The sequence below is a fragment of the Gallus gallus genome, chromosome 15 (genome assembly GCF_016699485.2).
Source record: "Gallus gallus isolate bGalGal1 chromosome 15, bGalGal1.mat.broiler.GRCg7b, whole genome shotgun sequence".
Taxonomy (NCBI): domain Eukaryota; kingdom Metazoa; phylum Chordata; class Aves; order Galliformes; family Phasianidae; genus Gallus; species Gallus gallus.
The window spans coordinates 1,640,881-1,668,662 of record NC_052546.1 but is presented as its reverse complement, the minus strand read 5'-3'; the positions used below and the strand labels follow the sequence as shown (position 1 = coordinate 1,668,662).

General features: G+C 50.8%; 1 protein-coding gene across 42 annotated transcripts in view; it reads left to right on the top strand.

Annotated features, from left to right (window-relative positions):
- FBRSL1 (fibrosin like 1) overlaps window positions 1-27,782 on the top strand; it is a 419,446-nt gene that overhangs the window by 325,854 nt on the left and 65,810 nt on the right. For 31 of the 42 annotated variants that reach the window (XM_015275667.4, XM_015275663.4, XM_015275656.4 and 28 more), the window contains one exon: window positions 8,254-8,307. The exons of the other annotated variants lie outside the window; for them this stretch is intronic. In XM_015275667.4, the coding sequence (XP_015131153.1) occupies window positions 8,254-8,307 (54 nt within the window). The remainder of the gene's footprint in view (window positions 1-8,253; window positions 8,308-27,782) is intronic. 42 annotated transcript variants of the gene reach the window in all.

The window sequence follows — 27,782 nt, the reverse complement described above, 5'->3', positions numbered from 1 at the left end:
CCCATCCATTCTTAAATGTCAGCAGATATCCCTTGGAAATTATTTATTGCATCTGCTGTCGTATTTAATGATTTAACAATATACTAATAATCATAACATATTAACTTTGTGTAGTGATATGCCGCTCGATGGCAGGTAATGAGCACATCACACGGCTCTAGCAGCATACAGATGCTTACCGCCCTCCTCCCGAAGGCTCACAGGCAGTTCCTGGAGCTCACGGGGCGACTGCGCTGCTCCCATGTGGGCTGCGGGGCTGCAGGGCAGTGGTGCTGTGGGCAGTGGGGCTGCAGAACAGCAGGGCAGTGAGGCTGCAGGGCTGCGGGGCTCCCTGGCCCCACGAGCACTCCTACAGCCATTGGTTGACCACTGGTAAAGCCCCTCAGTGTCACTGCGATGGTGGTTATATCCAAAAGAGCCAGTGTGGAAGAAAGCACGTGTGCAGCCATGCATGCATAGTGTGAGCACACCCTGCATGCACACTCGCCCCACTGTGCACACGTGCTGCTGGGAGTGCCCGGAGGTGATGGTGTGCACATACGCAGACTGCACGTGCCATGCGCACTGTGACTGCTCACACCAGCACAGACTGCACAGTGCTGCGGCCCAAGCACAAACCGTGCACGTGTAGGCTGTGCACAGGGATACACACGCACCTTGCACGCACACTCAGGCTGCGTGCACTTTTCTTGCCCACCTGTGTGCACTCTGGCAGCGCACACACCCACACTGTGCACACACACTTGCGCACACACGATGTGCACACACACACACAGAGTGCACGCACGCACACACCGTGCATACAGCACACACACACACACGCACAGCCCCCGCTCGCTCCAGCACCGCGTGCACGCACGCACTCGCGGCGCGCTCCCGCGGCCCGGCGCAGCTCGGCGGGGCGGGGCGGGCGGGCGCGCGCTCTCGCTCGGGGGCGCGCGGCGGCTCGCGGCTCGTGGCTGGATTGGTCGCGCCTGGCGGCGGCGGAGCCGGGCGGCCGCGGGGCGGGGGGCGCGGGGCAGTCGCCGCGGAGCGCCCGAGGAGCGGCAGCGCGGCGCGGTCCGTGCTTGGAATAATGGCTGCCGCGGCGTGAGGGCGCGGGGCCGGAGCAGCGCCGCCCGGGAGCCCCTCGGTGGGGCCGCGCCGTGGCTGTGGTATATATTTTTTTTTTTTCCCCTCGTCGGATGCCGGCCGGAGCCGCCTGTGTCGCTTTTGGGCTGTTGTTGTGATTGTGGTGGTTTTTTTGTTGTTCTTTTTTTTTTTTTTTTTCCTTTTTAACCCTTTTTTTGGGTGTTTTTTTCTGCCGTCCCCCCCCTCCCCGGCGCGCCCCGCGGTCATGGACCCATAGCGGCGTCCGAGCGGCGGCTCCGGGGCTGAGCGGCGGGGGCGCGAACTTCGGCGGCGAGACGAGAACAAACCCAAAGGCTGCGATCAGACACAGCGAGCGAGGACGCCCGGAGGAGCCGAGGAGCGGCGGGGCCGCGGGCAGCCCGGGCCGGGAGCGCTGAGCCCTGCGGCGGCCCCGGGCGGCTCCGCGCCCCCTGCAGCGCCCGGCGGGGCCATGCGGTGAGTGCGGCGGGGCGGCCTCGGCCTCTCGCTGCTGTGCCTTTATGCCTTTCGGGGTGCGGGAGGGGGGGATTTTTCAGGCTCCGAACGGTGCTGAGGTGCGGCGCGGCTCCGTCCCGCGGCCGCGGGTCCCCGGGCGGGGCTGTGCGCTGCGCTGCGGGACTCCTCCTGAGGCCGCCGCTCTCCGCCCGCTCCGCGCGTTCCCCCGGGGCGGCCGCGGCCCTCAGAGCGCCCCGCGCCCGCGGGAGCGGCCCCGAGGCTCTGCCCGGCCCGGCTGGCGCGGCTGCGAGTCGCGGAGCTCAGCCCAGCGGGCAGCCCGAGCCGTCCGGGCGCGAAGAGCCGCCGCTGGGAAAAGGCTGCGCGGGTTCTGCCCGTTCTCGGCCCCAGGAGTCGCCCCGCGGACCCCCGAGCGTCGGGCGGGGAGGAGAGGCGGCGTCCCGCTGCGAAGCGGAGCGGCCGAGCGCCGCGTCCCGGGGGGTGAGCGCCGAAGCGCGGCTGCCGGGGCGGCGTGGGGAAGGGGCTCGGGGACGGGCGAGGGCACGGGACCGTCTGAATGGCTGCGGCTGCCGCGGCGCTGCGGAACGGAGCGTCTTCCCGGCCGGGAAATGTTGGCGAAGTTGCGCATCCATCTGTCGAGGCTGCGTGCCGCCCGGGCTGCTGCTGCTGGCCTGGCTGTCGGTGACGCTCCGGGATCTGAGGGCCTTTTAACCTCGTTTTGTAACAAAGATAATTTCCCGTTACGTAAGGCGCTGCCCCAGCCGGGTGCTCTGGTCCCGTTCCCCCACGCCGTGCAGCCGACGGCTCTCCTGGCGATCCGCTCCTGGAAGAGACCGTGTGCGGCTGCAGCGGAGCTGTGGGCGCTGCCCGCTCGCACGTCAGGAGCTCAACCTGCGGCCATCCCTGATCAGAACCCACCTCAGAGGGTTATGGTGATGTCTAAGGGGGATTTTCTCTGCATGCGGACCTCCCAGGACGAGCAGCTCGGTGCACATGCACAGCATTAACTTCCACAAGTGGGGACTTGGAATTGCTCTCTCCAGGAATGCCGTCCCTTAGCGACACAGCGCTGTGCTGCACCGCGCTTCCTGCGGGACCGCTGCTCGCAGGCACAGCGGGCGTTCGGGTTTGCTCGAGCAGAGGCTGATGTTCCTCTTTCCCTCCGTGAGGAAGGTGCGTTACGCCAAGGGAAGCCCTAAGCCTCGTGTGCCAGAGGGCTGCTCCGTTCTCCCCAGCAACCGCCTGCCAACGAGCAGAACAGATCCCTGTGTTGTTCTATGGGACACGCGGCCATTGGCCAGCCGAGGACGGCGGCGCCCGGAGCAGCCCTGGGACCTGTAGGCTGAGAAAGGGACGGGGTGTGCTGTGAGTCCTGCTGACAAACGACAGGCACGGAGCAGCTGTTGGGATTTATTTTGCTCTGATTTTGCACAAACTTCCCGTGGAGGTCCAAACGCAGGTTTCTGCCGTTGTTGCTCTTCCAACTCAGAGCTGCTAGGATATTTAACGGCGCGTGCGTTGGCGGAAGCGCTGTGCAAAGGGCTGCGCTCAGCGAGCTGCTCTGTGCTGCACGGTGCTTCTGGAGAGCGCAGATGTAGATGTCATTTTCTGCCTTGTGTTTTTCATACATTCTTTTTCTGGCTCCCAGCATCCTTGTGTGGAGTGACCTGTAATTGCTAGGGGTTGTGGTGTCCGGATGGATTTGAATATGAAGCACTGAAGCACTCTTTTTAAAGCAATTAGAGGAGATTCAGTCAAGGAAAATTATTTGTGTCATCAGAATAGGAAATGCAGGCTGGTTAATTTTAATGACTTGGTGAATTTACAAGATCTGAAGCCGGGCAGGTACAGGGATGCCTTAATAGCACGTTCGGGCAGAGGCTGGCGTTCTGCATCAGAAATGGGAACGTTGGGGTTTCTTGCAGTCTTTTTTCCTTCTGAATAAAGATGGAGATTGAGAACCAGGTAAGGGAACACATGGTTTTACCAGAAATTATTTCCTAGGCCGATCAATTACTAGGAGATGTAATGAGAAATGCACTCCTCGGGGAGAGGAGGAAGGAATTGCCATTACATAATATCCCTTGGGAGAGTTTCTGCGTCGCGTAATGAGGCCGCTGATGGAGCATTTGGGGAAATGCCTATGGATAAGAATTTGTTCTTCAGATTTCCATAAGCAAAACATATTACTGAAAAATAGGCTTGTGAAGAGTAGCACTGCTAGGTAGGAGGTGGTGCTTCGCCTCTGCACGCACTTCTTTTGTTCCCATAATTGCTGTGTAAGAGATTAAGTAACGGTGCGATTAAAACTTCCACAAAACAGGAGATGCAAGTCAATAGTTTCCTTACCTATGGAGCGCCGGGGGTACAGCGTTATGGGCTGTGTTCTGTTCCAGGCTTCATTACGTTACTTGTGTTTATCTTCTGAAGGTCCTAACGAACAGAAAATCCCTGGCTGTGGCTGCGTACACAGCGATCTGTTGGCGAAACAGCAGCAGTGTGATGCGATGCTGTGGGCTCTGTAAGCTGCAGGGCTGCATGGGGCGCTGGGCCCTCGCTGCCGGGCTGACTTCCAGCAGTGGAGGTGCTTGGCACAGTGCTGCAGCAGATCCTTGCACTTCCAGTAGCAGTTGCCTTCGAGAAGAAAGTAATTTCCATGCACTCGCCCTTCCCACTGGAGCACTTGTGTGCTCGGAATATGAAGGGGTTACCTCCAGGAGCTGGCTGGGAGCTGGCTGCCCTGCATGGCCAGAGGTGTGAAAGCAGCGGAGGGAGAAGGCGAGAAATCTTCACACCTCTGTCACAGCTGAGGAGCGGCCTAATTGGAGCCGCTCATTTAAAATCCGTGCATCCGATGGTGCGTCCTGCTCCTCTCCCCAGGGCCACTGATGTGCCCAGCACGGTGACCTGCAGCCCTGGAGCTGCGGAGGCTGCAGGCGTGAGCAGCTCTGCACGGCTGCAGCTATTTCTGGGGAGTTAAGGGCGCAGTGGCTGTTGTGAAGCCCCTATTTCAGCATTTCATTGATAATATTTTGTAGTATGCTGTGTGCCACCGTGTGGCTGTTGAAGCGCAGTGCAGTTATTGAGGTACGGCTCTTTCTCCAGGCAGGGTTTGGTGTTCGTTGTTGATGTGGTTTGGTGTCAGCTCAGTCCCTGCTCTGTGCCGGTTGACTGGGCTGTGGGATGCTGTTGGGGGCTTTCAGTTTGCCCCAGGGTTGGCTTTCCGTGCAAAATGGTGCTGGGTCGGAGCACGCAAAGGTTGCATAAGGGAACTGCTGACATTTCTGCATCCACGGCAAAATGTCAGAAAAGCTGGAAGCACCTCACAAGTACTGGTGGAAGGGCTCGACTGCAAGCAGGGCGCCGGGGTGGCAACACGAGAGCTTCCCAGCCCCTTGTGAGCGGCAGGAGCACGGACCTGCCATTGTTGGCTCTTGTAGACTTCGACCAGAACGGTGCTGCTGACGTGGGTGTGGGGAAACAGGTTCCTCAAGGCATCTGCTTGGCTCACAGAGCTGCGTTGGAAGGGCCGGAGATAAACAAAAGGTGTCACTTGAATCCTGTAAAAATAAGCCTTGCTTTGTGGTGGGTGGGAAGCGAGGAGTTAGGGTTTTCATCAGGCACCGTGTCTGTGGTGGCTGTTTATGTTACTACCAAAGATATTTCCAGCTTGCTTATAAAATGAGAATTTAACAAAATATTTTGAATTTGGAGGTGCTCAGCCTAGCTTGTATTCCTGCGGAAGAATGTTACGGTCGCATTGCCCTGGAGGTAAGCACGGCACTCTTAATCTCCAGTTAAAGCAGGCGGGTGAGTTGTTGCTGTCGTGGCTCTGGGGGGAAGATGTCTGTACACGGATGGATGCCGTAACTGCTGTCGCTGCTGTACCACAGGAAAATCGGGGACATAATGGCATTAAATCATTTTTTTTTTTAGTTTCCATGGAATAATCAAGAGTAAAAAATGTGTATGCTATTAAAATCCGTGCTCCGAAGCTGCGGGGTGTAAGCCACAGCATAGCCTGCCTTCAAAATGGTTGGAAATCCTTCATAAATATCTCTTTAGCACATACCTTGTATCTCCCTGGATGATTGGCTCTCTAGCAAAGCCTTCCGTAGAGGGTGTACTGTAATCCTTTTATGTTACTTCTTCAGTGCAGATTACGCAGCAAGAAATAATTAGGAGATTAATTTTCACCTGTCACTGCCAATAATAGATAACCTTGATACAGTGACAGGGCTAGGAATTTGGGGAATGGAAAAGCGTTTAACCCTGTAGGGGCTGCTGCAGGGAGCAGGCAGAAAATGGTTGCCAGGACGTGACCTCCCTGCTGGCCGCACGCTCTGCCTCGCTGCTCCGCCAGGACACCCCGCAGCCCCGGCTGGTAATTCACCTGCGGTTCTGTCGCTTGCCATGATTTCAATTCCCAGTCTGAGTGGCATTCCTAGGCTGCTCGGGGAAGGAGCCGGCTAATGAAGATGGCTTCATTAGGCGGCGTGCAGTTTCGCCTCCCTGCAACAAATGCAGCTGAAAAAACATCCCAGAAGAAACTGTGCTTCTGGCCTTCGGAGAAAGCATGGCGGAGGTGCTTCTGCTCCCTTTCAGCATTAATTATGGGCTGGCAGAAGGTGTGCCTAAAATGCTGCCTGTGCTCCAGGACGGGGCAGGTAAATGGGAAGGGAGAATGCAGCCCTTCCCCCTCCGCTGCGTTTCTGCTTTTTTTTCTTTTGTGCCGAAGTTTAAATCTACAATCTGTTGAAAATGTAATGGGAAACCAGCCTACAGAAAATGCCATTATTCATATCATCCTGAGCTCATTTATTTTATCTGCAATAGTAATGATAAGACAGGCTGCTTGGCAATGCTGATAAGCTGAGAAATATCTTAGAGCTATTTGTAAAAGTTAAAGCAGATCTTGGTACTGAGAGATAGGGAAACTGATGAGCCTTTGGGCAATCTGCAGAGCTGAAAGCTAATAAAGATTTTAATAGGAAGGCCTCATTAGGATTAGGGAGAAGATCTATTATCTGGGATTTACACAACACAAATGGTGGGGCAGCTTTAATTTTTGCTTTTTTCTTCATTAAATGCTATTGCTGAACGTGAAGCCTGTGAACTCGATGGGGATCTCTTTGTGCGTGCAGGCAGCCATCGCCAGCTGTTGGCTGAGCAAAGGGGAAGGGCCGTTGGTGCGGGAGCGTGGTCACCGTGCGCAGGAAATGGCAGTGAGCCGCTGCGTGCAGGGCCGGCTCCCTCCATGTCTTCAGGGAGCTGGGAGGGAGCTGCTGGCTGCAGTGTGCGTCTGGGAACGGTATTTCTAATCTTACGGCCCTGGAGAGAATCTTCAGAAAGACACGGACCCGTTGGCATGGTGCTGATCCTCTTGGCGGTGCGCCTGAGGCAGCAGCATGGATGGCCGCCTTGTCTGTCCCCGTCTGTAGTGCTGGTCGGTTGGAGTTGCCTTGTGGAATAAGGTGCTGTATTGCAGGAGGGGGGATGGGGCAGCCCCAGGCCATCGGTGCCCTGAGGAACCACCTGAGTGGGTTGGGATCCCCCGCTTTGCACCAGGACTGATTTCAGCCCCGTTAGCATTCTCTCAGTTGAGATGTACAGAATGTTCACTTTTGTGGACCCTTTGTGTGCAGGCACCTACTGTGCAGGTTCGGCTTTGCTCTGCGTGCTTAGCCCAGGATGTAAGGTGCATGAAAGCCACTGTAAGAGCATTAGTTGATGTAGAGTTTTTAGATGTGTTTAATATTCTTTCTCAGGGACCATCAGAACTTCTTCTTGCGGTTGAGTTGGATTGTAAGGCAGGAGAAGCCATGCTGGAACATTCTTTGGTTTGCTTCTAAGGTCCAAGCCGTTCTGTAACCCAGTTCTGCCACCCCACAGTTCAGACCATTCCTACGGGCAACCAATGCAATCCAGTGGGACCTGTAGTGCAGATGAAGGGGTTTGTTAGGTGACGTGGGCGCTGGTTGCAAGGTGCCGCTCTGTGAGTGCAGCAGTTGGAAGCTGGCTGTGGGACTGTCGAGTTTCTTTGTGGAGTGGAGCACCCACGGGTGCAGGAGTCTTGGCTGCTCCCCCATTTTCCTGGCACAGACCAGCATCACACACAGCCCTAGTGGTACCTGCACTGCTTCCATAGGAGAGTAATGTTTGGAAAGTACACTCTTGTATTTTCAGTTCTCTTTAATATGGTGTAGCAGCTGAAAGCCAAAAGGGAGTGCGACATCTCAAGACACAGGGAAGTGTATTCCAGCCTGTAGGTTGGGATCCTTTGGTTTCTGCTGTTGGTTTCAACCAGTGGTTCCGTAGGGCCTATGATGAGCCCTGTTAATAACAGATTCAGGTGCAGATACTGCACCGTTCATGCACGCTGCGAGGCGGCTGAGCACAGCTGCAGCTTGGATCCCCTCCCCAGCACCCTCAGTTGCTGCAGCAGCTGGGCAGGGTTGGAGGCAGCACCCAGTACCTCCTGCTGAGGACCAAATGCAGTTCCCTTGTTGGCTTGGTGTCAGCTCATTGCCTCTTGCTCATAACAAATCACATTTTATGTCAGCAAACCAGCATGGCCTTCTAAAGAACTAGGGCTGTTTGCACGTAGCACACTGCTCCAGCAAGGCTGCCATTTGAGAAGTTCCTAATATTTACGTTTGATATGAATGAAACTTTTTGTTTTGTCTGTAGACTTCAACGGAACTGGAGCTGACCCGTATCAGGAGTGCCTTGATAACAAGCAAGGTATGAGATCAAGTCTCTCCAACACGGGCACTTGGGACTGACTTGGCTTGATTCTTGCAGCTGAATTGGTTGCTGTCTCTGTCTCTCTCGCTCACTCTGTCTCCCCGTATTTTTTTTTTAATTTATTCCTTTTGCTGTCTGCGAGCCAATTCACTGTCAGCTGCTAACCAGGGTCTCATTCTACGTTTGTGATAAGGCTTCTCATTTCTAGCACCCCAAATCCTCTGTTGTTCAGGGAGGAGCTGAGCAGGTTGTCCAACAAAACCAGCAGCATGTGCACTTGCTTGCGGTTGTCTTCGTCCTTAATTGCACAGCTAAGCAGAAGAGTATTAAAGCTGAGCTAAGGGAAGGCATGTGCTAGGCTGGGTTAGCATAGTGCCAGCCGTCCTGTGGTGGGGGTGTGCTGTCATACCCGTTCAGACTTGCCCAGCCTTCTGTCTTCTGTGGCAGAGTTGATAAGAGCTGGAAAAGTCTGCTGTGATTTATGAGGGAGTGGTGATGGTGGGGGAGGAATCTGTTGTCCTTTCACTTTAAGCTTCGAAAGAAGAGTCGCATCAGTAGAAATGGAAATGGTAGAGGTATCTCAGGAACAGGACCCAGCAGCAAGGTTATTGATTCTGGGTTTGGGAGAAGTGTTGGTGCGTTGTGTTCTCCTCAGGTTTCCTCTCTGAGAACTCAGGTAGAAGTGCTGTTCCGTCACCATAACCGTGTCGTGTTGGACCTTCTGTTAACTGGGGAAGGCAAGCACCATTCACTCCAACATTTCATTCATTAAAAGCTACAAAGAGCTAAGAGGGAAGACTTAAGGGACTTAAGCTAGGGACTTAACCAGGGTATAGGCGTCAGTTGCATGCCGGTTCTTGCACTGCTGTTGATCCAGATACGTGTCAGTAGCTAAAATGATTGCTGAGATTCTGACCCTTCTTACATAATTTTCTAAGGTAATACCAAGAAACATAAGAAACTCTCTCAATCTTGTTGCTTTGTCGGGTTTGATTTTCCACCAGTGTCTTCACTATCAGTATCCATCAGTCAGTGTTACATGTGCTTCGAGAGCTGCTGTGAAGTGCACTGCCCTGCTGCTGCTGGGTTTGGGTGGGGCTGTGTGGGGAAGGGCTGCGGGTTGGGGGGGGTTCAGGTATGTTGTCTCTCTGGTGACCTTTGCACTCATCTTTTTCTACTATTTTCTCTACCGATTGTGGCAAATACCTAACCATTGCTGAGCTTTCATTTCAGAAGTCACAGCTGGAATACTGATATGGAAGAACTGTAATCAATAGCAGCTTCTTGATTAGATTAAGTTTAAAAGTCTTCTAGAGCAATGTAAGTCAGGATGCTCCGTAGGGAGATAGATGGTTCGTTCTTGAGGGGAGTGCTCTTTTTTCCAGCCGGGTTTTTCTGCTTGGCTGGGAGTTCTGTTCCGTTTGGAGTTTTGTAGAAAGTAACCGAGTTTCAGCTTCTAAAAAATCTGGTCTATTAATTGTTGGAAACCAGTTGCAGCCCCTTTGATGTGCTTGTTATTACCCTGGCTTATCTGACAGCTGGCATTAAGCGGCGTTACATCTATTTCTATTACTGTACCAAAGATTTTTCTTGTATTTTTTTTGTTATTTTCTTTGACATCGCTGCTCATTTCAGTATGAATTGGCTCTGATTTGAGTAATTCACCGTGTCCGTGCCACATCATCACGTTTAAAGCAGAAGCCTGTAAGAAGGCAGGGCTTTTAAAGATAAAAGTCTGACTCATAGTCCGTCTCTTGCCACCTGACGCACAGCAGTTGTGTGAGCATGCAGCAGATCTGGATCTGCCATTTGTGGCGGTTTGCAGAGTATAAAACAGACAGCAGACACGGGCCCGTCATCCCGCTTGCTTCCTGTTGAATTCACAACAAAACAGTGCCCGTGGCTGGAAGTAGCAGTGGCTCTTTAAAAATACTAAATCATCAAGCCCTGTGAAATGCAATTGCCATGGCTTCGTTCTTATAACAGCATGCTTGTCTCCTAAAAATTATGCTGTAATGAGGTTTGGTTTATATATTTCGCCCTTTTCCTCATTAAAGTGCTCTCTCTCAGAAGAAGCGCTTTGTGTCGTGAAATACTGCGCGGTTAGGATGGAGGCAGGTTTATAAGGATTTAATGTACTTGGGAGCCAAGGTTTTGCAGCTTTATGGTGAGGGTGTCTGAACAAAGGGCTTTATGGTAAGGCTGTGCTGTATTTTAGGCAGGCTCGGGAGGCGATGGGTGTGAGCATCCCATGGCAGCAAGGAGGAGTTGGCAGGACGGGGTGGTCTCGGCTGATACAAAGTCTTAGTTTGTAGCTGTTTCGAGCCCTGAATTACTGTATCTCTTGACTCAAAAAAGACAAAGCGCTGAGTTACGTTGTGAGTCAGAGTGAAAGACAGGCTCCTGGGGTTCGGTGGAGTGTGCCTGGGCCGGCTGCAGGCTCACAGCCGGGCAGCAGTGAGGCGGAGTGTGAGCGCTGGGATGTGTCCGGTGAGGTGCGGGGTGTCCGTGGGATCAGGTCTGGGTTTGCAGTCAGTGGCCATCGGCTGGACTTTCCATCTCACTGCCAGTCCCCTGGGCCCCACAGTCCCAGCGTGTGTCATCTCCTATTAGTCCTGATGCAACCAATGACCTTGTTTGTGTGAAAGCATTAATTAAGCACAACATTAGTGTCTAATTTGACTACTTGGAATTCAGGCAGGCTGTAATCAATCACCTGAGCTCTCTTGATTGTTAATATGCCTGGATGAGATAAAGGATAAAATGCATGCTTGGGCTGAAACGAAGAGCTTGGAAAGCTGCTTGTGGGCTGCCTCCTGACGTACCCCCATAGCTGTGGTTGGAAATGGGTTTTGTGCTGGAAGGCAACTGCTGAAATTGCAGTGTGGTAAATGAGACCGCCAGGATACGGGGGCACCTCTTAGAAGAAGCTTTGTGGGGAAGTCCTAACCTCTTGCAATGGTCGGATCCCTTCTGAGCCCCAGAAGATGCGTTTCAGGATGGCAGGGCTGAGGCACGGGCAGGTAAATGGAAATGGCAGACTGGCATGGCTGGATCCACTGTGTTCAAAACAGGTCTGTCACTGAAGATGCTATTTCCATTAAATGTTTTGAGTTTTAACATTGATTTCACTGATACTGCCCTTGAAAACAGATTTCCTCAGAACCTTTATTTTTTATGTTTGTTTTGGAACTACTTTAGGAGGCAGAAAAATGAAACTTTTGCTTCAAACAGTTTTTATGTTTTGGAATTGGCTTTTCTTACTGTATGAATAGTTTTAAAAATATTATTTATTATTTGTATTCCAGTCATGCCTGTGCTCCCCAGTTATGGGCAAAGCCTCCTTTTGCAAACCACAGTGCAGAGCGGGGGGGATCGGTTTCTGCCTGAAAACAGCTTCAGTTCAGCCTTTCTGACGGGGACTGCATTGATTGCCAGTGCCTATTGAAAAAAAATAAGAAAGAAAAAAATCTTCTCATTTTACAATATGTTGGCTGCCTTTTTGTTTAAAGAATTATAAATACATCAGCAGATTTTCCACAAAAACACATATGCTTTCTTCCTGATGAGCGTGGTGACGCACTGAGAATCCTTGCAAGAGGCCTTGAATCTCCTTCAAGTAGAGGATAACGCTGAGGTTGAAGCTGAAATTTTAAATAACTCTCTTCATTAAACAAGGTGCTGGTGGGGCCTTGTTAGCAGAAGAATTGCCATTTTCCAACTTTTTTTTTTTTTTTTTTTTTTTTTTCCAGCATGGGAACAAAGAAAGAAAGGAGGAGGCAGAATAAAAGCCTCTGAGTGTATGTACAGAGGCTGCAGCTCTCTAAACTGGTAATGGTATCTGGAAAGAGTCCAGGCTGTTGTAAATATGAACTTTTGTCAATATTCCCCAAGCTTCTTTGGACTCTAGGGTGGGCTTTATTAGCTGAAGGTCACACCATTGTGCTGCCTCCCTCTCCTGAGACCTCTGATACCTTCCTGAAAGGACAGCCCATTATCCCCGGGCTTAGCAGCCAGCTTTCTCCTCGGTGGCACTGAGGCTGATAAGCTTAAGAGGCATATTTCATCCCCCCACCGCTGCTTTCAGGAGACAAACAGTGTTTATCGTTCCTGATTAATTCCAGTTGAACAAAAAAATAAAATAGGAGGCATGTGTGTGTGCACGCATGCGCGTAGGCACGCCGGGCCGGCGGCTCTCGGGCTGCTGCGCGTGACGTTGCTCCGGCCGTACTCACATCGCTGCTGCCTCTTTGTTTTTTCGAGGTGCTGTGTCCAAAGATTGATTGGGTAACGTGAGAGGATCCTGGGCTGCCATGGGTTTGAAGAGAATGGGCTGGAAGGGGGGGATGGGTAGCAGCAGCCTGAGCATCGAGGTTGGAGTTGATTTGTGACAATTAGGCATTAAGGACTGCGAGAGCAGGACCACCCGCTGGGAACAGGGCTTTCCATCACCTGGGCAAGATGAATGGCCCAGGCAGAGGGAAGGGCAGGGGTTCTGTGCTCTGCTACCTGGAAGGAATCATAAGCACACACCATATCTGGCTTCTGTATCTCACAGCTCCGTGCATCACAGCTAAATCCCGTGGCTAGGAATTGCACGCGAGAGGACAGGAGGAGAGGAACACTAGTTGCTTCTGCTCTTTTGCATTTTCCATTTCTCATTTTGGATCTGGCTTGAAATTTGTCCAGCAGCATCTTGCTGATTTTCTGGTTAGTGATACTTCAGTTGAAACGTCTTCTGTGCATGGTTCACAGGTTCTTGGAGTCACTTTATTCTTGTACTGAGAGCTGGAGTATACAGCGAATAACAATGAATAATGCATGCAATGAATGGCATATAATCCCTCTTAACACTGCTAAAGATCTTGAAAATGCCCGAGCAGCCTGTCCCTGGGCTGGAGCCTTGTCCTGCGTGCTCCTGTGCCGCAGCCTTGCTGTGCGAGGCACCTGCCTGCCTGTGCACAAGGTTTTCCAGCAGGGAAATGGGAATATTGGCACTGCACGTATCCCTGGTTGCTGAGTGAACATGTCGTTTGTGGGCCTTGCAGGTCTTCTATAAAATGCTCCGCATTTGCTTTATTCTTTCTGTACTTGCTGAGGTCGAGGAGACCACACATAGCTGAAAGGAGCGTTGTTGGTTTCATGACCAGAGGAACTGGTATGAGCCAGGGGTGCACTGGGCATCAGCACGGGGCCTGTTCCATGCATGTTGCACTCACTCTTTGTCTTGCTTACCCCCATGGGCCACGTTTATAAACCACACTCCTGGTACTCGGGTTGCAAATAATTTCATTTCCTTTGCCAGAATGGGCAGAGATGGAATGGTATTAAAAATAATTTCACAGAACTATGCTTAGTTCTTGCCAGTGAGAACTGTGTTTTGAAGATGGATTTTGCTAATATGGTTCCAGTGCTAGTGTAAACAGGATCTAATGGAAAAGGCTGTAAAATAATAGGGCTATTGGTCATCTTCAGGAAAAAAAGAATTTCCATAAGGCCTTTTTAGCCAGAATAGATCAGAAGCTTCGGCTGACCAAGCACAATCAGAATTTCCATTTCAAAATGTATACAGTATCATGAAATGCAAACACTGGGTCTCTAATGTTGTTTCTTTAGAGGTGAATTGCACGAGACTGTGTGAATGGGCCTACTTTTGTTTGCTGGGTTGGGTTACGCTTGTCTTTCTCACAGAAAATGGGATACAGTCAAGTTTTGTATGACTGCCTCATTAAATGTACTGCAGACTCCTTTTTAAGGGTCAAGTAGATTTCAGGGCGAAAATGACTTAGAAATCTCGGTGAAAGGTTCTGACACAGTGGCTGTGGCTGTTTATCCGGCTTGGTTAACATGGTGGAAAGGTTTTTATTAGTCCAGTGGTGCTCCATAGGCTGCAGCAGTGCTCATACTCACTTGGACCCCGGGTTTGGTGATAAGTGAAACGTTAATATGTGCTTGGCAGAGCATTCTCTTAATTTCCCTTCAAGTGGAGGGGGCAGCAATGATCTCATCAGACAAGGTGCCTTTGGGCTACTGCCCACCATTAGGTATGTCCTAGAAGAGATTTATTTACTCAGTGTGGAAAGATTATTTCCCTTTCGTTCTCTGAGTCTGGCCTGCAGTAGCTGCGAGCAAAAGAGCTTTCCACCTCCTGTATTGCAGGAAGCATTTTAGCTCTTGTTGAAATATGACACTCCCTTCCTTTATTAGAATTAAGAACCGCTTTCTCTCATGGCAAAGTGATAATAAAGACTGAAATTGGATCTGTAACTTAATGAAAAGAAAGATTTCTTTTTTCTTCTTTTTTTTTTTTTTTAAGAGAAATCATGCATGGTAATACGCTCATTGTTCTCATGCTACGTTCTTTGTATTACTTAACTCCCTGTGAACAAAGAACCCATAACTGGAATTGTAAAAATAATCCAGGCATTTAAGTCAAAACTCCAAAGGCCCTTGGGAATCTCATGCAAAGGTGTGCCTTTGAAATAGTGGTGTATGGTTGTCTGAGCAGGTTTGAACATTCTGGCCCTGAGGAAATCTGTAGGTCAGGATTCTGCACTTGGAGCTGTGTTTGTAGTACTGGCCATAGAGCAGAGCCCATTTTCAGTCTAAGACAGCAGGAGGAGGTTTTCTACGTGGTTGTGCTTGTGTATTCTAGTTAGGAGAACTGCTCTTGGTCCTATGTCTTTGTAACTTAACCAGGCAATCTGGAAACAGTCACTTGTTTGAAATTGAGCAGCAAGTGCCTCCTCAAGAGCTCTTGTTAGTGGTCTAGAACTGAAATTGGTTGGGAAAGTGGTTTTAGGCTGAAGTTCAGCCCCATTTAAATGAAACCAATTGGACAAGAAGATGGAAAATTCTATTCCCTGTTGCCATTCAGATTTCTGAGCCCAGCTAGTTTGAAGCACAAGGGAAGTGTTCTCTGAGCAGTACGGAGGTTGCATTGTAAGCTGAAGCAATGCGTGCTTCACCAGTTGCAAAACCAGGTGTTGAAGTCAAATCACTAGGAGAAGAAGGTACTTAAGTGAACAGTGAGGTAATGAGTACAGTATTTGGGTGAAGATTCAGCTAAATCTGCTGGAGCATAGAAGTTAACCCTGTTTGAGCAGGAGACCATGCCAGATGGCCTCTCAAAGTCCCTTTTATGGAAGTGGCTCCTGGGTTGTACATTTAATAAATGCCTCATGCCTTCCAGAGGATTGGAGCAAACCACCAAATTGCCTGATCACTTTAAATGTAATGCCTTCTTCCTCTGTTGTGTCCCAGCCCAGGGAGAACAGAGGACAGGCCACAGAGTTGTAGCGAATTCCCCTTTGTGCTGTCTTCCAAATTCATGGAGCACTGGCTGGTGACATCATCTGTTGTTTAAGAACTGCTTTTGGCAACTAGTATTGTGAAACCTGGAGTGAGCTCTGTATATGCTGAGGGAGAGAAGAAAAAGGCATTGTAATCCCAAAAAAACGTGATCCAGGGCATGTGCGGGCACCAAGGAAAGTTGGAACACACGAGTTGCCTAATCGCAGCTCTCCATCAAGAGAAAAAGTTCAGGAAAATTTATTGCAGAGAAACCTTTCAGCAGTGATGTCCTACAGACTGTTGTCAATTCAAAGTAATACCACAAAGCTCAGTAAACTGTTTTCTAGTGAACTTGTTTGTAACTAATACCAGTAGAACTGAGATCAAAAAGTGGGCTGCGCGGTCCTGGTTACTATCAGTAGTTGGAAGGGGAATTTGGAGGGCTGCATCCTCTGTACAACACAAACATTTGTTGAGGCTTCTCTGTTGCTCAGGGGATTGGAGAAATGTTGCAGTGGCTGGAAGGTTGGCTTTAACTTTTCTGTGTGTAGCTGTAATGGAATGTGCAAAAACTTAAAAATTCCATGAAGGTGTCTGGAGAGACCCAACCATGGTGTCAGCAGGAATGCGCATTGAAAGCTGCTGAAAAGAGGGAAGTTTTTCAGAATAGTTGACAAGAAGTAACAGTAACAGGTCAGTATGGACAATTAGAAAATGTTATAAGTAAATGGTTAATTTTCCCCTACTTTTTCTTGCCCAAACACAGCTTACAGACACTTAAAAAAAATGCTTGGTTGTTCCTCACTGTAGCTGTGTCTTGAGGGCTTTCCTTAATGAGCTGTCTCTTCTGTCCGGTATGGAAAGAAAAACAAAAGAGTTAGAGACCTTCATTTGTCCCCATGTGATTTTAATCTGATTCATTCATTCTTAATCATCTCGAAGGATTATAAAAACAAAACCTGTTAAATCTTAGTTCTTACTTCTTTTCTTTCTCTCCCAAACATCATTTGTTCTTTTATCGTGTTGCATTTCTTTACCCGTGAATCAGCTGCCTTTCTATTTTTTTTTCTGCATAACAAAAGTTGGGCAGGAAGGGAGGGGGAGAAGGAGCACAGCTTTCTTTGATTCGCTTGACACACAAGTGTTCCTTGGCCTTTCATACCGAGGAGTGGATTCAGCTCTTGAACAAATTGGACCTACTTGTTTGCTGGCCTAGGCCATCTTGTTATCCAGCCAGCTGTGTTTTGATCTTGGAGGGCCGTTTGAAGATTAAATTGAGACATCTTTTGTTAGTATTAAGTGCAGTAATTAAATCAGTTCAGTGTTATTTAAGTGTGGAAAACGTTGCTTCGCTGGCCCGTGGGTGCCTGAAGTTGCCATTAGACAGCTGTGTTGCTTCCAGTACTAACGATGGAGAGGTAGGAGGAAAGAGCCAAGAGCTCTCTAAATGATTCCCAGCCCTTTGTGGGTGATGCCAAACCCCCCCCAAATTGCCATGAACAGCAAGGTTTGCGAGGAGGAGCTGATGGGCCGTGGGCAAGGAGGGGCAGCCAGCAGCCTGTCCTGGGAGGCGACAAGATGGCGCCCTGCAGTGTGCTGCGGCCTGCTGCGAGCCTGCGGGCACAATGGAGCCTGAGCTAGCAGGATGGTGGCAATAAATGAGCAAAGTTGGCCTTTTTCCCCCTCTTCCGCCGTAGGGGGGGAATCTGCCAGTCAAGTCAAGCATGGCAAGCGTGTTTGTTCCCACGGGGGCCATTGTCATGCAGTGTGCTGGTGTGGGCTGGCCTGACTGCAGAGCGGTGGCAGTGGGGAGATGCGCACTGTGGCTTCGGCCGGGCCAGTATTGCCCAGAGGTCATCTGGGGCTCAGTGAGAGCAGGCTGCACTGAGCGGCACGCAGCTGGCCGGGGAGCAGCAGCTGGAGGTGTGATCGGCACCGCAGCCGTGCAGAGGCGCGGGAGGAGAAGGCGAGATCCTTGGTGGGAGAAGCAGTTCTGCAGAGGTCGAGTGTGTTTTAATGCTGGGTTAAGTTGAGAAGCAGTGTTGGTTCATTGCTACTGGCAGCGCTGATCACTTGAGCGTTGCCTTGCTCTTTCATAGCGTGCCCTCGAGAAACCCCATTGTAGCTCCTGCGTGCAGCTGAACATAGTGCGCTGTGCTCGTGGCCATGGGCAGCCCTTCCTGCTCCAAGGAGCAGCAGCAGGTTGCCTGCGGCACATTGTGGCCGGAGTGGTGCCCGTACTGCTCCATGCTGTCTGCTCAGCCTGTGCTCCCAGCTCCATCCCCAGCAATCGCCCAGCAACATCTATTTGCGTTGCTTTGTGCACTCCTATGTCTTATAGGTGGGGTGTATTTGCACTTTGCTGGCGTTTTTTAGCTGCGGTAAGGGCAGGAGTATGGCAGATGGGTGGGGATGGGAGAATCGGGAGCATGATGAATCTGTTTTTCTTACCTTGTTTAAAATTGCCTGTTAAAATTCAGCAGCCGCACCTCCGATCAGCCTAATGGTGTCTGCCATGTTGCGAATACACAGTCATTAGTTGGTCCAATTCATGCATGCTGAGGTAGGAGGGTGATGTGAATGCAAAGGAGATGGAGAGAATAGGAGCTGGGGGGCGGAGGAAGGAGGGGGAGAAGCTTGGTAATACAGTGACAATGAAACATACGGTAGTCACACTGGAAAACTTTCTCCTTCATTAGCAGGGATCTGTTGAGTTTCTGCTCACATTAGGGTAATTAACACAAGTACAGATTGTTGAACATCTGTGCAGTTTAACTATATGGCCGGTTCCCAGGCTTTAAACAGGGCTGTGAGGAGCCAAATGCAAAGCAGTATGAAAAGCCCACACACTATTCATTTTACTGAAATTAGCATTTCTGGATGAAAGCTGATGTTGCACGTCGGCTATAAATTTTTCTCTGGCCCGCTGCCAGGGTGGCTAATGATCTGAGGTTAGTGTTTGTTAATAACTTTAAAAAAAATTGTTACTTTTAATATTCTAGTGGGGAAGTTTCCATTTCGCTCTGCTGTTTTCTTGAAGGCAAAGCGAAGCGCGTGGCTGCGTTACATCTCATGTGCTTCTGGTCTTTTTTCCGGTGGAAGCTCAGGAAGCAGTCTCTGGTTCAGCCCTCAGTGGGGGCGGTTGGCCTTGTGGAACCACCGAGGCTCTTCTGTATTTCTGAGCGAACCACGGCTGTAATTTCTGAGCCCTGTGAATGGCCGGGAGGCTCTGCTGTGGTGCTGTGGAGATGACCTGTGTGAATATGAGCGGGGTTTTGTCAGGGTTACCGGGATGTGGAAGTGCGGTGGGATTCATGGGGAGCCGTGTGCTGTGGGGTCCCTGCGCTGTGCCCACGGGGTGCTCCCAGCCCCTGCCCACAGGGCCCTTCAGGCCGTGCCCCAAGTCCACAGCGGGGTTTTGCATCCTTTCCTTCTGCATGGAGAGGGACAGGCCCATTTTGTCCTTAGCAGACTGTGTGTGAAGTGTTCTTGACATGTTTCCTGGCACTGGTGATTCGTGGTTATGGTTGTGGTTTCTCTGTGTTTCACTTTGCACCTCGAAATGTTCCCTGGGAAGTTCAGACCTGTGACTCTCACATGTGACCATTCACTGTTTTCTCGATCTGATTCCCCTTTTGACTTTATTTCTGCCCTCATTTGGTGCCCCGCATTCTCCCTGGTTGTGTGTCTGCTTCAGTATCCCTGCCGTGCCCGTAGTCACGCCTTTAAACAATACACGAACAAAGGGCTTTTTTGTTTGTTTTTTTAGATAGTTAAGTGAAACAAATTAGCACCGTCCTAAAAACCTTCCTTTGAAGTGACTGCGCTTGAACCAAAGCGTGAAGGGCATGCCAGGAGGATGGAAGGTGGCCATACGTGGGGTTTTGAGAAAGCTGTGCCTGGTACACCAAGGGGCAGTGCGAAGAACTGTTCAGATGGCAGTGTTACCTTGCTGAGAACAGTTGGGTTTACTTCTCTGGATGTGGTGACAGTCAGTACTGCTTAAGTATTGGCAGAATTGTGCCACTTAGAGGTGATGAGGATGTTCCCCAAGGCGAACGTTGATGCTCCCTGGATTTGTACCCTGTATAGCCCTACTGGGATTTCATTTGTTTCCACTGTAGGGAAACCCAGCTCCATCCAGCAAAGACAGTCGTGCTCAGGGAGGAAAAAAGAATAGCATTCCTGTTAAAACAGAGAAGCCTGGATTGTTCTCACTAACTACTAGGCAGAAACAAAGTCACCTATTTGGGTACGTGAGACTGACCGTGAAATTAAAGGGCTCCTGTATCTACAGATACGCTGCCAAAAGGAAACAAATTTTTCCTTATTAATACCCCCTCTGCAGCAGCTTCTTTCCTGACGCTGGAAATGATCCAGTACAACGTACTTCCTAGGAATATTTCCCATGGACTGGTGTTCGAATGCTTATTTGGTTCCTGAAGAGCTGAGCAGTGGCAGCGCATCCTGGGAGGAGATGTGAGCGCTGTGTGGGCTGCTGGAGGAGAGCTGCCGGCCATCGCTCCTAAGGCTGCGTCTGAGGCTGCAAATACTCATTTCTCTTGCAATCAGACTAATAGCAAAAATATTTCTAGTGGCTTCTTCCAGCACTCCAGCAGTGTATCCCTCACCCACCAAAAGGCTACAGAGCATGCACTGAGAAACTGCAATTTGAGCACAGCATTTTGAAGCGCTCCCACAGTTTCCTTTGAGGTTTCATTTCACTCCTCACAAGACTGACTTCTGCTGAGCAGCAGCTCTTCTTGTTCTCATAAGGAATGACTCTGAGCAGCTAACTTCATTTATATAAGTACTAAAGAAAGCTCAGAGAGCTTCAGGCTGTTCCCCCAGGTAGGCTTTTTATCCTCAGCCACCTCTCAGACCTTCAGCAGACCCAAAATTATGTGTCTCGCCATTGCAAGTGTGTGGTGGGAACTACACCCGTGGAAGGGATGGGAGTGCTGAACCAGGTTTCAGATGATGATGAGGCACCTTCAATCCCAAAAGGCGTGGGGATGGTGAAATGTACGTTGGATTTGGATGGTGAGATGTACGTTGACAAGAAGGAAAGGCTCCAGTGGGGGTTGCTGTGTGCATAGATGGTCACCGGAGCGCCCGGCAGCCCATCTGCATTCTGCCAGGGAGCTGCCACCGAGCAGTTTGTGCTCCTGCCTGCTCCAGCCTTGAATTATGCATGACCAATTTATCATGCCCCCAGCTGAAAAACTAATTGTGTCCCTGGGATATATTTACTAGAAATTGTAGTTTGCTGTGCTGGGGTCCCCAGAGTGTCCGGCAGAGCAAATGGCTGGGAAGTGGGAGTGTGTTTGGAGCAGGGCTCCTGGCTCTCACTGAGCCAAAGCGCCAGGGATAGATTTTTCTCTTCGATTGCTTTTCTGAGGGCTTCCCCCCTCCCTCCTATTTTGTTAACGCTGCATTACACTTAATCGGGCTGCAGGAGCCCTTCCAATAGTCTCCAGTATTAAAAATGTGCCTCAAAAAAAGGCAGTGTATTCAGGAAATGCCAGCCTGGCTGGGAGGAAGGGGTTGGTTTTTTGTGTGTGGTTTTTCCCTTTTTTTCCCCTTCCTTTTTTTTTTTTCTTTATAAGCACAGTGTGGCTTCGTGTAATGTCTCCAATTACCGTGAAAGTCCCCTCCCTCTCCAGGTCTAGAGTGATGAGATTCTTTAATTACTGTCATTTGAATGAGAGGCTGGGGAGGAGAGGATTTCTTTCCCTCATACAGAGCCCGTGGGGTGGGCTTAAGCTTGCAAATGTTATTACCACCAGGTCTGGCAAAGGAGCTTGGGATGCCCCCAAACAGAATTTTTCAGAGAGAAAATGTCAGCTGTCAAATCCGCATCTGGCTGCGAACCGTCCGTAACGTGGAGCTGAGCCATAAAGATCATGGGTGGGAGTGAGGCTGGGAAGGGAAGGAGGCAATTCCCTGACAAATGCATCGCCGCGTTCAGCCTGTCCTCCCCCACTTGTCACGGGGGGAGGATGTCAAGGAGTTAATCACGGTGAAGGAGTCAACGGTAGCATGACTTCCATGGCGGAGGAGCCCTCAAATTTTCAGCTTCCCTGCTGGTCCCCTGCCTGTCTGACCCCACACAGCCCCCACAGCGCCTCCCAGGGCCCTGCCGGCTCCTGTCCCCATCCCTTCGCTGCCAGCGGAGAGGGGAGGTCAGTCTGGAGGGGCTGGGCAGCCACGAGCACGAGGGGTCACGGCTCTCTGGAGCCTTCCTGCTGCCGTGGAGACACGGGCTGCGCTCTCGCTGCCTTAATGGGATTCAGCACGTGTCCTCTTGGGGGGAGCTGCGGGGAGTTAATTGGGCTGGAAGAAAGATGCTGGCAGAGGTCAATTCAAGATGTATGAAGTAGTTTGTGGAAACTATTTGCAGCAAGTGCGCGCATGGGAAGTTGAAAGAAGGGAAGGTGGTTTTATTTGGCGCTGTTTCTGAATGTCACAGATCTGGATCAGCTCTTAAACATTTAGAAGCTCTCTGCAGCTTCCTTCTTTATAGTTCCCCAAATTTGTATTCAACATGTTTCCCAAGAAGATCTGGTGAAAAGATTTTGTTCAGGTAGATACATGTCTTGCAGCAGAAGTGGAGCGGCTCTGCTGTGTGATGAAGCCATGCTCCTTGGTGCTGAAATACGTAACGCGGCCAACGTGAAAGTAGATGTGAAGCTTGTGAGATCATACCAGATTCAGGGTGTAAGCAGTTCTTCCCATGGATGCAGAGTGAGGCAGGGCTGCAGAGTTCAGGCTGGTACAGATGAGCAAATGGGGACAGCCTGTGTGGTGTGTCCTCAGAGGTTTGTCATGGAAGGCCTACTGTGAGTTACCTGTGTGAAAGCATCGCTCCTGCCTCTCTGTTCCGTAGCGATGACATGGCCTTGGGTAGGTGCAGCAGGAAGGAACAGCAGCGTAACAAAGCTCCTGCATAATAAGCATTGATTATTTTCCTCACCGCTGAAAAGCACTACAAGAAGGAGGGAGACAACCCCAGACTTGGTGGGAAGCCTCCCACTGCGCCGCAGCGTTGGGAAAATGTCACCGGCTGCAGTCCTGTTCTTTGCAAACAAGCGGCCCGGTGACTTGGGGAGGAGCTCTGGTGTAAAGAACTGGTGAATGGGGGATGTCTGGAGCTGCCTTGTGTTTGTGAGGCCCCACCATGTAGGGCTGCTTTGCTCCCATCGAGCAGTTGTGTCCCACCTCCCAAGGACAGAGGTGTGGCCATGGAGCCTGCGGTTCTGAGGGGCTCTGTGCAGAGCTGGTGGGGATTCTGAGGCTGGGCTGTACGGTGTGCTGTAGTCTGCTTTGTCTGGAGGGTGTTGTGTGAAATCGTGGGGAAAACAAAAGGAAGGCAGAATGGGGCACAGTGGAGAATGCTCTCGTGCAGCAGCAGTCGTACCTAAGGAGAGGCTGGGGTGGGAGACAGAGCGTGGATCACAGCATCTTTTGTGTGATGGTGGTTTTGGCTGCAGAGACTCAGTGTCTGAATACTTCTGCCCTTTCATTATTCAGAATGAAGCACATTAGTGAGGCCAGGTTACACTCCTTACGCTGGTGGTTCTTATTATTTTTTTAATGATCTTCCTAGGTTTTAAGTGTTCACCAACGTGAGTTCTCAGATAACTCAAGTTCAGGGCAGCCATCCTTGACAGGGTGTCCTGATTTCTGCTGTGGGCATCTCCTGTGTTCTGTGCTCCTACAGTCCCTGCTAACCCAGTGTTAGGAAAGAAGAGAAGTGATGCTGGGATTGTTGCCGTAAGGGAGCCGCTCATCCCTCAGCCTGCCTCCTCTGCTCTTTCCACAGAACCTTGTCTGTCTGGCGATTGACAGCCTCTGAAAGGCTCCACCGGTTTTTCTTCCTCCTTATTATTCAAGCCCTTTTGCCTTTGCTGCTTTCTTTTCAGTCTGTTGCTGCACTGTGCAGGTTGCCTGAGCTGTTTGGTTTTCTGCTCCTTGCTTTGCTGCAAGGCCAAGGTGGGACGGGAAGGGGTCAGGCATGGAGGTACTGACAAGCAAGCCCTAGCAACAGCCAGAAGATGAAAATAAGGGGGTGGAATTGGAGTGGAACAGAAGCCAGCACCTGCTTTGTGAGGGACTGTGTGACACAGGCCGGCCTCCCCTCGCTCTCTTGGCTTTTTCTTGCCCCAAAATCCCATCCTCCATTCTTCTTTCTGCTCTCTCCCCTGCATCTGGGATGCAGTTCAGTGCCGATATTCTTGTACTTAAACTTATGTAAATACTTAAAGAAAGGCAAATTCTGATCAGCAAAGAGGGAGAGGATTTGGATGCCTTCTTAAATAGGGTGTTTTTTTAAAGTTGTGCATGAGGGTTCAGGGAGTCACGCTAACATCGGCTGCAACTTCAGCCCCACTCTTGCTACCGCCGTTTCAGATCAGTGTGAGTGCAGGCAGCTGGAAGACCCCTCTGGCTCGGGGGTTGTTTGAAGGGGCTGAGCCCCATGTCCCCACCACTCTTTGTCCAAGCGCCAAGGCATTCCTTGTCATGAGGAACGTGGGGGAAAGGGAAGGGCACATCCTCTCTGATGGGAAGACCGTTGCTGGAGCTTTGTGCCTGTGCGTGGGGACACTGCAGCCCTTGCTGAGGAGCTGTGAAGGAATCCAGAGGGGGTGCAGCAGAACAGCCCTCGCTGCTGTAAGAAATCCCGAAAATGTCCATCAGAAACGCTGTGAGTATTGCGAGGCTGCTGGAAGCGTTCCAGCACCGGAGTCTTTGTCTCCATCCATCACAGGCACTGCAATCTTTGTGCCCCCAGCTTCAAACAAGGGCTTCACGCTGTCCTTGCAATCTGCCTTTATGCAGCGGAGTGTGGAGGCTTCTAATTACGAGGCCGAGCGGCGCGGCGGGTGGGGAGGCGTGCTGAGCCCCACAGCCGCGTACCTGATTATCCGTTGCTGAGGTCGTTAGAAGGGTTACTCCTGAGTTTAAGCCTGCTCCGCAAGACCCCTAATTATATGCTGCTCTGCAAGTTGCATTAAAAAGAAATTGTTGAAAAGACAAAGGACAGAATAACATTTCCTCCCTCGTCTTCCCCTGTCTCCCCCCGCGCCACGCACAGACACGCACTCCCCCACCTCTCCCCGCTGGGCCCAGAGCTACTTTTCACGCTTGAGTTGGTGCGAGCTCTGATAAAGCCATTGAAAGATGCAGCGGGGAGACAGAGCGCTCCCAGGGATGGAGGGAAGCAGAAGAGGAAGCCGAAGTGAAATGACCCCCTCCCAGGTAGATACAGCCAGGCGCTGCTTGCTGAAGGAGCTGTCCCACCGAGCAGAATTAGAGAAGAGATTAACCATCCTTTATTGTTTTGTTTCACTTCCTAGGGAGCGGTGTAATGTAGTTTCTTCCATCGTGGAAAACCCGCTTCAGCTGGAGCTCCGGGAAGCCTGAATCGCTGTAGATAACGCATTCAAAGTGCAGTATCCCTTGCACATGCTGCCAGTTCTCATTTTAATCTCCCCAGACATCAAAAAAATTAAAATGTAAAATTCTAAGCGGTGCGGTTGAGTGACGCGAGAGCTGCGCTCGCTGCGGTGCCATTTCCAAATCTGGGACATGCACACATGTGTCCGTCCCTGTCAGAGATAACAGCGCTGTGTGTGCTCTCCGTGAGCCCGGGAAGCGTACCTCTCACAGAGACAGGGAATTGAATGGGTTCTTCATTACCGCATGTCTGGACTGCTAATGAAACTAAACCCACGTCGATAGCACTAAATATTTCCAGCGCTTCTCGGGGCGACGGTAACGTTTTCAATTTGCAGTGGAGGTTCTTTCAGGGGTGTCCGTGGTACCAAGGGTAACGTGTTGCAGGATTGTTATTTTGAGAGTGTTTTCTCTCTGTGATTTGCATTACAGTGATACCTGAAAGCCTGAGTGGCAGACCGGGATTTCAGTGTGCGGGGGAATAGATTTTCTACTGCAGAAGGGGTTTTTTGAGCTGTGGCTATGGGGCTTTTTCATTGTTTTTGTAACTGCGGAGAAACGTATGTTGAAACAGGAGTTTCAAAGCCAAAATATCAACGTTTGAGTCACTTCAGTGCTGGGGAAGCTTGCAGACTCGGCCATGTTGTACTCTCCTGGAGTCTGAAAACGTTAATCCTTGCTCAGCCTCTAGAACACCTCAGTTGTAGCGTGCCGTTGTACGCTCCCTGCATCTCGGTTCCCTTCCGTGCCTTTTTGCTCTCGCCTTTACCAGGGTCTCATGTTGACTTTCCTGTTTTCGCTCCGCAGTATCTCCCTACTTTAAAATAGGAGTGATCGCAGCTTTCTGTATACGTGGTGTGTCGGTTTCTTCAACCCAAGTCCCCAGAGCCTGCACATTGAGTCGTTTTTCTGCTGGCACAGGCTCGAGCGGAGGCATTCCTCAGATGGCAGAGTCCTGAGGCCTCAGCACATGTTGCTGAGCAGTCTCCAGAGCCACTGTCTTGCTCATTTTATCAGCTTGGAAAGAAAAGAACTTGAAATCCAGAAGTAGCAGAGATCAAAGCAGATCTCATTATGGCACTCTCGAACCCCTGGACATGTACAAGTCCACAAAGCAGCCAGCACATTCAGCCCGAGCATGCTTAGCAGAAGGTTTGGATGCTGTAACCATTTCCATTTAGTCAGAAAATGGCAGGACATGTGGGTGCTTCCACTGCAGCTCCAGCCCACCACTAAGAGGGGTGAGGGGATGCGCTGCTCACAGCTCGTGGGTCAAACACCCCATCTGTACTCCTGGGTTACCTTAAGACTTACAGCGAGATCTTCCAGCTGTAAACCAGGTAGGCCTGAAATATCCATCACAATGCAGTACCAGTGGAAAAAGTGTGCCTGCAGTTAGCTGAAGCGATGATAAAGCCATGCCCAGGAGGCGGGCAGCAGGGTGCTGCAGGCTGGTGACCTCATATGCAGCAGGATGTGCTGCCGTGCATCATGGCACCAATTCCACCCTAGACCGTTTCATCTCAGTGCAAATTAACTTAATGCTTTACAATGGCTGCTGCAGATTTATGTTAGGATGTGTTTGTGGCAGTGGTCCATATCTGCTTCAGTTGCGGCACATCTGTGCACAGGGCAGGGTGCGGAGCAGGAGGCACTGCTGCTGCTTGTCTCAGTGTAAGTGGGGCCTCTTTGCTGCCACTTCCTGAGGAGGTTTGGATTTTCCTATTTGAAAAATCCAAGGCAAATCTTCTCCACTCTTCTAATGCTAAAGAAAACCTTGTGGTGGAAGAAAGATCAAGTGGAAGAATGTGGCTTTTCTTTAACTCGGGCCTTGTGCTTTATGGAGAGAGAAAGTGTGAAGTCGTAAGGTCAGCCAGCGTGACTCAGAGTCAAAAGGTCACGAGACGAAGGGAAGGAAGGGGGGAAAAAAAGAGCTGTGTGTGCCTTGCAGGTATGGGAGCTCTGTGGCCATGCAGCTCCCACAGCCTCAGCACTGTGAGCAGTACCATGCGTGGAAGGTTTCCTTCTCTAACAATTCTCCATGTTGCTGCCCCAATGTAGCCGTGCCACCCCTTTGGCTGCTGTTGGGCTTTACACTGCTGACTTTAACCATCATGTTGGCAGCCTCTGCTCTGAGCCTTGTCCTGGCCGGCACCGTGCCACGGCTGCGGCTGGTAGGTCAGTGTGTGCAGAGGGCTGGTGTGGGTTGGTTCAGCACACAGTAGTGCCAAATGCAATTGTTTGCCACAGGCATCCTACAGCACACCCCTGTGAATGGAGCAGCGTTCGATCTTAACCTTGCAAAGAGTCTGAAAGCCAGCAGAGCGGGAGGTTGGAAGATTAACTCTGCACGAGGATGCTTTGGAGAGCAGAGAGCCACAATAGCAGTTCCAGTGCCAGCTTTGTCCCAGCTGCCAGAAGGGACTGTGTCAGGGGAGTCCTTCACCATGGCACTGGTCCCCCAGCTGCTGGAACAATGCTTGACACCACTGGCAGTCAGCATGATTAAAGCAGCCTTCAGGCTGCTTCATTGTGCATGGGCAGTTATCCAGGTCTGTGGATGGGCTCAGCCTGGGAGGATGGAAAAGGAAGTTTGCCATATTGTTCCCTTCCACACCACATCTCTTGTCTGCCTGCATCTCCGGGTCAGGGCGGGTTGTACTTGATCTGTTGTCCCCCCGGGTTGCAGTCCATGAAGCATGCCAGTATCTCTGGATATT